This window comes from Geospiza fortis, unplaced genomic scaffold (assembly GCF_000277835.1).
Source record: "Geospiza fortis unplaced genomic scaffold, GeoFor_1.0 scaffold667, whole genome shotgun sequence".
Lineage (NCBI taxonomy): Eukaryota > Metazoa > Chordata > Aves > Passeriformes > Thraupidae > Geospiza > Geospiza fortis.
In genome coordinates this window covers 8017-18912 of record NW_005054807.1, presented here as the reverse complement: position 1 = coordinate 18912, position 10896 = coordinate 8017, and the positions used below count along the sequence as shown (strand labels likewise).

Here is a 10896-nt window from a genome sequence, read left to right as displayed (position 1 = left end):
GTCATCATCGACCCTTCCCCTGTGCTGGTCACCCTGCCAGGACCCATCATGACCTCCTTCCCCCAGAACACCGCCGTCGGATCCACCTCCTCCGCTGCCGTGGGCACTGAGCTCAATGCCCAGGGACAGCCCATTTCTGGGGGATTTGGTGGCTTTGGTGGCTTTGGCTACGGCCTTGGCTATGGCTGTGGATTTGGCTACGGCCTGGGAGGCCTGGGCTGCTATGGCAGAAGGGGCTATGGCTCCATCTGCTAAGTGCCCTTGGCACACCATGCTCCCTCTCTGGGGCAGGAAGGCATTGATGATCTGGGAAAGTCTCCTCCAAGCAAAGGACCTTGGCTGATGGTCGCCCTACTTGCACTTCCACCTGGCTCGCTTCCATTTGCTGCTTATTGCCTCTCATTCTTCTACCTCAATAAAGTTTTCCTGCATCACATTTTGAGTTCTTCTTTCTGATGCCAAGACCCTTCCGGTCTCACGCAAATTAATTCTCTCAGCCAGGCTTCCAGAATCCACTGGGGTGGCTGAAAAAGTGCTCCAAGACCTCTTTTAGGATTTATTTCTCTATTCTACTACCAACTGGCACAATTTGCTCTTCCAGTGCATCCCACAAATCCTTCAGTTACTGAATCACAGACCTGGATACGCTAAGGCAGATCTATCCCTGCCTCTGGCCCAAGCCTTTCTGGGTGGTGTGTTCACTTTTGCTGGACGGCATTTGCTTCTGTCCCTCATCATCTTCCATGGCCTTCTACAGATCCTATGAAGCACATCCTTGTCTTCCTTATCTTTGTGGGCTCAGAGTTCAACACAGAACTCTGATCTTAGTACAGGAGAGCAGAGGGTGAGATTCCCCCACTCTCTTGCGCTGCCCACGCTGTCCTGTGGGATGAGCCCAGACAGGGGAGGAGTTTCTGGTCAGTGAGTGCACATGGCTGGGGCACATCCAATTCTGTAGGAATCCATAAAGTTAGAGGGTTTCAGGTTTGTGGGAAAACAGACAGGCCTCAGTTCTGACAGAATTGTTAATATTGCTGATGCATCTTGTTAAGCTGCAGGAAGACGTGAGGAATAGAACAATAGACTTATGTTAGTGTTTTGGAATAGCTTTCTAAGTTGCAGAAAGTATCCATAGCAAGGCTAAATTTTATGAATAGACTCTTATGCATTGATTTCTTATAAATGAACAAGCAAGTATTGTTTTAACTCAAGCTATATGTGTTTATGTTGATTGGTTAAACTGTCTGTCAGTATGCTTTTGCTCTGTGTAATTGGCTAAGACGGGTATTTGGTAGTTTGTAACAGCAAAATTCTTTGGCTTGCTGGCTGGAGTGAGAGCTGCTCACATCCTACATGTAAAAAATCATGTATGAGGCTGATGCTGAGGAATAAACGGCTCTAGACGCATTCCAAAGCAAGTTCTGGGTTCTGTCCTGTTTGCGTCTGTATATAGCTAGCCGGTGCAAAATTCTTCATCCACCACCACCCCAAGTGCTCCTCCTTGGGCTCTCAATCCCCTCATCACCCATCCTTTATCCTGCATGTTTGGGATTGCTCCAATCCAGGTGCAGCAGGTTCTACCCCTCTGCTCTGCTCTGGTGATATTGGAGAACTCTTAATCTATGGATTACTGGGATCAGCAAAGACAAGACTCTGCCAGAGGAGATCAAGAGTATGGCCATGAGGATGATCCATGGTTGAAGGTTGGGACAGCCTTGGCCCGTGACATTGGGACATTTTCCAGGGAGAAGCTGTTGCCTGGCACAGCCTGGTGTGCATGAGGTTGGGAATGTTTTGCTTCAAACAGCTCTGAAATTCCAGATTCTGCTCTTGAGGCCGTGTCCATCTGACCTTGGCGACAGCTTTAGTGGGTTGGTATTTGTTCCACTATGGGTGGATGAAGAGAGGGAGAACCAGTATCCTGTACCAGGACTTGTGCAAAACTTTTGTTCCTGTGCCAGACAACACCCTTGTCTTTAAGCTGGAGTTGATGGTTGGATCTCTGACTGGATAAAAAATGGACAGGATGGTCTCACTCAAAAGTTGTGGTCACTCCATGTCCCAGTGTGGAGAACAGGCACTAGTGGTGACCCACAAGGGTTGATAATGGAACCATTGTCACTTCCCATCTTTCTCAGGGACATGGAGAGTGGGTGTGAGTGTCCCCTTGGCAAGACTGGAGATGACACCAAGGTGAGTGGTGTGGTTTATGGTCAGAGGGAAGGGATGGCATGCAGAGTGGTCTGGATGGGCTGTGGAGATGGGCTGGTGGGAAACTTGTGAAGGTCAACACAGCCAAGAGGAAGGTCCTGCACCTAGATTGGATCAATCTCAGTAATAGATGTTGGATGGGCAACGAGTTAATTAACAGCATGCCTGAGGAGAAGGACTTACCCACTTACACACCCATAAAAATAAACGAAATCACTCTAAAATTCTAAAAATAATTACAAACTAACCAAAAAAATAAAAACTTTAACCTCACTAATAAAAAAAAACAAATAAAACCCCCACAGATTAAAAAAACACCACCATATAACCAACTACCAACAAAAAACCACAATACACTCTTTTTACTAATAATTCTTGCCACATTATAAAAATAAATCAAAAATTTAAAAAAAACCCCATATAAAATGCCACACAACAAATCACAAAAACCACTGAAAAAAAATTAAACCAATGTACTAAACTCAAAACTATACAACTAACCCTAAACATAACTAAAAAAACCCCAAAACTCAACCTCAACACAAACTAATGAATAATGATCAATACACTATAAAAATAACTAAAAAAATTTTTAAAACCTGAATGATGAAGAATTGGACATGTCCTGGCCACGTGAATGAGCTGAGCAAAATCCCCCATGCCCTGCGGTTATCCCCACAGTGAGGGCAGCGCATTCTGTCCCTCTGCTGCACACTGATGACACTGGACTTGTGTGTTCCACTCTGAGGATACAAAAAAAGGGAAGACATGGACCTCCTCGAGCAGATCTGTAAATGGCCTTGGGAGCTGATGAGGGTCTGGAGGAGCTGGTGTCCAGCCAAAGTGAGCACATCAGCCAGGAGGGCCTTGTGTCAGAGTCACGGATGGACATGCATTGGGGGATCCAGGTGTGTGTTCAAGCAACTGAAAAGTTGCCATGGTGCACTGGAAGAACAAAGTGTACCAGCGGGTAGTGGAATTGGGGAAATAATTCCTAAAAGAGGTCTTGGAGCACTTTTTCAACAATCCCAATAGCATCAACAACATTGGCTTAATCTCAAAGTGTCTAGGGAGAGGAATGAAGACGGAGTCTTGTGAGGTTATCATGCAGAAAAACTTTATTGAGGTAGAACAGTGAAAATTCAGGAGCAGCCAGAGGAAGGGAGCTGGTCTGAGGTGCAGGTAGGGCGACCATCAGCTGAGACCCCTTGCTTGCAGATGGTTTGGCCAGAGCACCAAGGCTTTCCTGCCCCACAGTGGGAGCAGCCAGGCACAGGTGCCCAATGGTCTCTGGCTTGGGAGAAGGGGTTTGCAGCAGAGGAGCTGGACAGAGCCAAAGGGGCGATGCAGAGCACAGAGAGGCAGAAGAGCAGGAGGCAGATGGGCCATGTTTGCAGGCAGCTCAGGCTGGCCCCTTGGCTGCTGCCTTGCTTGGTGCCCTGAGAGCAGGAGATGGAAGAGCTGAGCCTGTTTGAGAGCCTTGGCACAGAGATGAGTCTTCAATGCCTGAGACGAGTTCCAAGGTCGTTGGTGTCAGGAATGGTGCCGAGGGCCTTTAGCAGTTGTAGCCATAGCCTCTTCTGCCATAGCAGCCCAGGCCTCCCAGGCCATAGCCAAATCCACAGCCATAGCCCAGCCCATAGCCAAACCCACGGCCATAGCCAAGGCCGTAGCCAAAGCCACCAAATCCCCCAGAGATGGGCTGTCCCTGGGCATTGAGCTCAGTGCCCACGGCAGCCGAGGAGGTGGATCCGACGGCGGTGTTCTGGGGGAAGGAGGTCATGATGGGTCCTGGCAGGGTGACCAGCACAGGGGAAGGGTTGATAATGACACGGGAATCCTGGCATTGCAGGGCACAGGGCTCGTTGCAGCTGTTGGCCAACGGGGTGGGTCCGCAGGGACGGCAGCGGTTGTAGCAGGCCATGGGTGTGGTGTGGAGGGTGCCTGGAAGAGAAAGGAGGGGGAGGCAGGGAAGTGATGAGGGGTTGGGAGGCAAGGGAATGTGGAGGCTGTTGTGGGTCGGTGGGAAGGCGTGAGGGCTGCTGATGCTGGGGCTGAGCACGCTAGATGAGAGGGTTCAGGGGTGCAGGAGCAGGAGGATCAGGGGTTTGAGGCTCACCTGTTTGTCAGCAGGAGCAGGAGGAGAAGGTGTCAGGAGAAGTGTGTGAGGGAGAGAGGCTCTGGGCCGGCTTTTATGCTGATCCTGGAGGGGCGGGACAGCTTTGTCCCATGGCCTTAGGCATTTTTTAGGCAGCAGCTCTTGCCTTGCTCAGCCTGGTGTGTCATGAGGTGGGGAGTGTTTTCCTTCCTCATGTTCTGCAGTGTTATGTCTTCTTCTTCTGTTTGTGTCCATGTGACTTTGACGGCGGCTCATAATTTGAGAATTAGAGACCACCGCGGGTTTTTTTGATGGCATCTATCAAGACATGTAGAAGATGGAACCAAAGCTAAGCAGAACTCTGCAGTCATCAGTGAGGTCAGGCCATATTGACATCATGTCCCATTTGCATTCTTGCCTCCTGTCTCAAGAAACTCCCAGCTCTTTCAGCTTCTCCTCATTTTGATGACACCCCAGTATTGTCAATGTCTTGGTCTCCCTGCACTGCTCTTGGTTAAGCATGTCCATGTCCTTGTTCAACTCTGGTGCCCCAAATGTGGTGGGGGATAATAGGGTCAACTCCTTCAGCCTGCTTGTATTTCTTCTCCTACGTTACCTATCCTGGTAACTGCTGGAGATTTTTATTCCATAGAGTACATGTCCACCTCATGATCCACTTAAGCTCCAGCAGGACTACAAGGAAATTCCCTTCTCAAATGCTTTGGTTGCCAAGGAAAGGGCAACTGGTGTCATCCTGAACTTCTGTCAGGGCTTTTACACTGTCCCACGGGACACCCTTGTCTCTAAACTGCAGACACGTGGGTTTCAAAGTGGTCTAATGAATGGATGAGGAACAGACAGAAGGTGATGGTCAATGGCTCTATGTACAGGTGGAGGCCAGTGATGAGGCCTCCAGGCCTCTGCCTTGGACTGATGATTTTGAATATTTTATCAAGGAGATGAACAGTGAGATCAAGACCACCCTCAGCATGTTTGCAGGTGCCACAAAGCTGAGTGTTGCAGTCGACACAAGAACAATGAAGGATGCCATCAGGAGGTGTTGGAACCCAGGACATTCCTCTGACTGCCCTGGAGGACTCAAGACCCTGGCAGGGCGCTCAGAGACCCTGGCACAGAGTCAAAGACACCTGTGCCTTCCATTTTAACCCACCGAAACAATTAACAACGTTGTGTGAGGATTTACAAGCCACAAGGGTTGAGTAGAAAGATAGCTAACTTGTCACAGGGTGAAAAAGTAGAATTTTGGGGATTTAGAATGGAGGTTCAAGAAGCAAGATGGAGGAATCTGGGTCTGTCCTGTCCTCCTTCTTCTTCTTCGCCTCCATCTTCTGCTGTGATGGTGGCACTTTTGGATTGGTTTAGAGTAGAGACAGACTGTCTAACATAGGTGATAGGCAGGGTGAAATTATTGTAAATAAAGTACACGTAGTTCTTAGTATAAAAAGCTAACACCACCCCAAGGGCAATCAGTGTGCCACAAACCAACCTGCCAGACAGAACTCAGTGGGTCCGAAAAAGAATGTAGTAGATAAGAGAAAATAAACAACCCTGAAAACCAGAGCCGAGAAATCCCGACTTCTTCAGTCACAGGGCTGGGAAAAAGGACTCTTTAATACCTCAGGAGCCATTTCAGCAACACAGAACCCAAGAAGGAGGGACATTGGGAAAGTTGAGAACATAAGAACCTCTTGTGGTTCAACAACTCCAAGTTCAAGGTCCTGCACCTGGTCTGGGACAGTCCCAGACATGAGCACGGCTTTGGAGGAAACTCCTTGAGAGCAGTTCCACAGAGAAGAATTGCAGTTTCTAGTGGACTAAAATGACATGTCAATGTGAATTTCAGCCAAAAAAATTAACCATATCCTGGGCTGCATAAAAACAGGTGTGGCCAACAGGAATGGCTGGGGGTCAGTTGAAGACAGGGGAAGACACCCAAATTCTTTTAGGCTTTGTCTGCATCTTCTACATTCCTGAGACAAAACAAGACCAAAACCTTGGCCTCTATTGCTCCCAATTAAAAGCGGCTGCCAAGGTCAGATAGACACGGCCTCAAGGGGAGGGCATGGGATCACAGAACATGAGGAAGGAAAACATGACCCACTTATGACTCACCAGGCTGGGCCAAGCAAGAGCTGATGCTTAAAAAATGCCCCAAGGCCATGGGACAAGACTGTCCCGCCCCTCCAGGACCAGCATAAAAGCTGGTCCAGAGCCGCTCTCCCTCACACACTTCTCCTGACACCTTCTCCTCCTGCTCCTGCTGACAGCCAGGTGAGACTCAAACCCTGACCCTCCTGCTCCTGCATCCCTGGCCCCTCTCTTGCAGTACACTCTGCCCCAGCCTCAGCAGCCCTCACAGGTCCCCACAGCCCCACAACAGCCTCCAAACTCCCTCTCCCCCCTGCATCATCACCCCTGCCCTGCCTCACCGCCTCTCTTCCAGGCACCCTCCACACCACACCCATGGCCTGCAACAGCCTCTGCAGTCCCTGCGGACCCACCCCGCTGGCCAACAGCTGCAACGAGCCCTGTGCCCTGCAATGCCAGGATTCCCGCGTCATCATCAACCCTTCCCCTGTGCTGGTCACCCTGCCAGGACCCATCATGACCTCCTCCCCCCAGACCCCCGCCGTCGGATCCACCTCCTCCGCCGGGGCTGCTATGGCAGAAGGGGCTATGGCTACAACTGCTAAAGGCCCTCGGCACCATTCCTGACACCAACGACCTTGGAACTCGTCTCAGGCATTGAAGACTCATCTCTGTGCCAAGGCTCTCAAACAGGCTCAGCTCTTCCATCTCCTGCTCTCAGGGCACCAAGCAAGGCAGCAGCCAAGGGGCCAGCCTGAGCTGCCTGCAAACATGGCCCATCTGCCTCCTGCTCTTCTGCCTCTCTGTGCTCTGCATCGCCCCTTTGGCTCTGTCCAGCTCCTCTGCTGCAAACCCCTTCTCCCAAGCCAGAGACCATTGGGCACCTCTGCCTGGCTGCTCCCACTGTGGGGCAGGAAAGCCTTGGTGCTCTGGCCAAACCATCTGCAAGCAAGGGGTCTCAGCTGATGGTCGCCCTACCTGCACCTCAGACCAGCTCCCTTCCTCTGGCTGCTCCTGAATTTTCACTGTTCTACCTCAATAAAGTTTTTCTGCATGATAACCTCACAAGACTCCGTCTTCATTCCTCTCCCTAGACACTTTGAGATTAAGCCAATGTTGTTGATGCTATTGGGATTGTTGAAAAAGTGCTCCAAGACCTCTTTTAGGAATTATTTCCCCAATTCCACTACCCGCTGGTACACTTTGTTCTTCCAGTGCACCACGGCAACTTTTCAGTTGCTTGAACACACACCTGGATCCCCCAATGCATGTCCATCCGTGACTCTGACACAAGGCCCTCCTGGCTGATGTGCTCACTTTGGCTGGACACCAGCTCCTCCAGACCCTCATCAGCTCCCAAGGCCATTTACAGATCTGCTCGAGGAGGTCCATGTCTTCCCTTTTTTTGTATCCTCAGAGTGGAACACACAAGTCCAGTGTCATCAGTGTGCAGCAGAGGGACAGAATGTGCTGCCCTCACTGTGGGGATAACCGCAGGGCATGGGGGATTTTGCTCAGCTCATTCACGTGGCCAGGACATGTCCAATTCTTCATCATTCAGGTTTTAAAAATTTTTTTTTTAGTTATTTTTATAGTGTATTGGTTATTATTTATTAATTAGTGTAGAGGTAAGTGTAGAGGTAAAGATTTGGTTGGGGTTTTTTTTAAGTAATGTTTAGGATTAGTTGAATAGTTTTGAGTTTAGTAAGTTGGTTTGATTTTTTTTTAGTGTTTGTTGTGATTTGTTGTGTGGCATTTTATATGGGGTTTGTTTATTTATTTTTATAATGTGGTAAGAATTATTAGTAAAAAGAGTGCATTGTGGTTTTTTGTTGGTAGTTGGTGTTATGGTGGAGTTTTTTTAGTATGTGGATTTTTTGGTTTTTTTAATTAGTGAGGTTAAAGTTTTTATTTTTTGGTTAGTTTGTAATTATTTTTAGAATTTTAGGGTGATTTAGTTTATTTATATGGGTGTGTAAGTGTGTAAGTCCTTCTCCTCAGGCATGCTGTTAATTGACTCGTTGCCCATCCAACATCCATTACTGAGACTGATCCAATCCAGGTGCAGGACCTTCCACTTGGGCCTTCACCAGCTTCATGCCAGCCCATCTCAACAGCCTGTCTGGAACACTCTGAATGCCATCCCCTCTTTCCAGACAATCGAGCACACCACTCACCTGATTGTTATTCACATTTTTGCTGATGGGACACACAATTGCACTCCCACAATGATGGGTAGTGATAATGGTTGAACACGACTCTCTGAGGGTCACCACTCATCCCTGTCTCCACGCACACATGGAGCCATTGACTCTTCCATAACTCTTTCTGTGCAACCATGTCACCCATTTCCATCTTAACCAAATGGTCCAACCAACATCCACATCTCTCCAGCTTAGAGACAAGGATGTTTTCTGGCAAAGCAAGAAATACTGTGCACAGGTCCAGGTACATGTTATTGATCCCTCTTCCCTCATCCAGCAGTGCTGGAACCAAAACCAGCTCATCAAATCTGCTGCCAAGGTCAGATGGACACAGCCTCAAGAGCAGGACGTGACAATGTAGAGCTGTGGGAAGAAAAACCCTCCCACCTTATGATTTGCCAGGCCGTGCCAGGCAAAATCTGCTGCCTGGAAAAATACCCCGGGATAACTGGCCAAGGCTGTCCCAAACCTCCAGCCATAGATTGTCCTCAAGGTTGAGCTCTGGATCCTCTAAACCAGAACCTTGACTTCCTTATTGCCAGTAACCCATAGGGTTCTCCAGTACCACCAGAGAGGAGCAGAGGGGGAGAATCTGCTGCACCTGGATTGGAGCAATCCCAAACCTGCAGGATAAAAGCTGGGTGATGAGGGGATTGAGAGCAGTCCCAAGAGGGAAGGATTTGGGGTGCTGGTGGATGAAAAATAGGACATGCCCTGACCACGTGCACTCGCAGACCAGAAATCCCCTGTGTCCTGTGCTCATCCCCACAGCATGGGCAGCAGATGAGCAGGGGATTCATAGCCTCTACTCATCTCTGGTGAGACTGGAATTGTTTGTTCAACTGTAGGACCCCTACAACAAATCAACCTTGCACGTCTCCCATTTCTAATCACAACAAGGATTCTTTGGTCTCTTCAAGCTCTTGCTGTTCCTGCACTATTCTTGCTTCACTAAGTCCATGTCTTTCTTGTACTGTAAAGCCCAGCTCATCACCCCAAATCAGATATCCTTATCCATATCCTTATCTGTGAGGAGACAGGAAGTGTCAGTCTCCTAGAAACCCTTTTCCAGAAGTTCTTTTGCTGCAAGGATGCATAGCCAAGGTAAGAAAGACATGGACCTGCTCAAGCAGATCTCTTAGTGGGCTGAGGAGAGGATGAGGGGCTGGAGCAACTGGTGTCCAGCCAAAGCGAACACACCACGCAGAGGGGCTTGTGCCAGGAGCAGGGATAGACCTTCACAGAAGTTCTTTTGCTGCAAGGATGCATAGCCAAGGTAAGAAAGACATGGACCTGCTCAAGCAGATCTCTTAGTGGGCTGAGGAGAGGATGAGGGGCTGGAGCAACTGGTGTCCAGCCAAAGTGAACACACCACGCAGAGGGGCTTGTGCCAGGAGCAGGGATAGGCCTTCATTAGCGTGTCCAGGCCTGTGTTCTAGAAACAGGAGGGTTTGGGGGATGCACTGGAAGAGCAAAGCATACCAGTGGGTAGAAGAAGAGGGGGAATAAATCCTAAAAGAGGTATTGGCACACTTTTTAACCCCAGTGATCTCTACAACTCTGGCTTATTGCTGAGTGAGACTGGAAAAGTCTTGGGAGAAGAAAGAAGGAGGAATCATATGAGGCTATGGTGCAGGAAAACTTTATTGAGGTAGAAGAATAAAAGGTCGTGAGCATCCAGTAGAAGGGAGCAGGCTGAGGTGGAAGTAGAGTGACCATCAGCCAAGGTCCTTTGCTTGCAGGAAGTTTTTCCAGAGCATCAAGAACATTCTGCCCCACAGTGGGAGCAGCCCACCAGAGGGGCCCAATGATGTCTGGCTTGGGAAGTGGGCTTTGCAGCAGAGGGGACTGGACAGAGCAAAAGGGGCCATGCAGAGCAGGGAGTGGGAGAACAGGAGGCAGATGGGCCATGTTTGGGGGCAGCCTGGGCTGGCCCTTTAGCAGATGTAACCAAGAGCATCAAGAACATTCTGCCCCACAGTGGGAGCAGCCCACCAGAGGGGCCCAATGATGTCTGGCTTGGGAAGTGGGCTTTGCAGCAGAGGGGACTGGACAGAGCAAAAGGGGCCATGCAGAGCAGGGAGTGGGAGAACAGGAGGCAGATGGGCCATGTTTGGGGGCAGCCTGGGCTGGCCCTTTAGCAGATGTAACCACCCCTTCTGCCATAGCAGCCCAGGCCTCCCAGCCCATAGCCAAACCCACGGCCATAGCCAAGGCCAAAGCCAAAGCCACCAAAGCCACCAAATCCCCCAGAGATGGGCTGTCCCTGGGCAT

At 49.6% G+C, this 10896-nt stretch overlaps 3 protein-coding genes across 3 annotated transcripts in view; 1 reads left to right on the top strand and 2 right to left on the bottom strand.

Moving 5' to 3' along the window:
• Positions 1-3766: 3766 nt before the first annotated feature.
• LOC102038092 (feather beta keratin-like) lies at positions 3767-6383 on the bottom strand. Its single transcript, XM_005431198.2, has 2 exons — positions 6353-6383; positions 3767-4155 (listed from the first exon to the last, which is right to left on the bottom strand). Exon 2 carries the CDS (start codon positions 4133-4135, stop codon positions 3767-3769), a length of 369 nt encoding a protein of 122 aa, XP_005431255.1. The 5' UTR covers positions 4136-4155; positions 6353-6383.
• A 410-nt stretch (positions 6384-6793) lies between these two features.
• LOC115949143 (feather keratin B-4-like) overlaps positions 6794-10896 on the top strand; it is an 8563-nt gene continuing 4460 nt past the window's right edge. Inside the window, exon 1 of the mRNA XM_031065493.1 lies at positions 6794-6822. Coding sequence (XP_030921353.1) covers positions 6794-6822 — 29 coding nt within the window. The remainder of the gene's footprint in view (positions 6823-10896) is intronic.
• Positions 10760-10896, bottom strand: part of LOC102036911 (feather keratin B-4-like) — a 388-nt gene continuing 251 nt past the window's right edge. Inside the window, exon 1 of the mRNA XM_005431191.2 lies at positions 10760-10896. This exon is cut by the window's right edge and continues 251 nt beyond it. Within this exon, the coding sequence (XP_005431248.1) occupies positions 10760-10896 (137 nt within the window).

Coding starts and splice junctions, on each gene's coding strand:
- LOC102038092 (XM_005431198.2), bottom strand. CDS start 4,135: ATGGCCTGCTACAACCGCTGCCGTCCCTGCGGACCCACCCCGTTGGCC.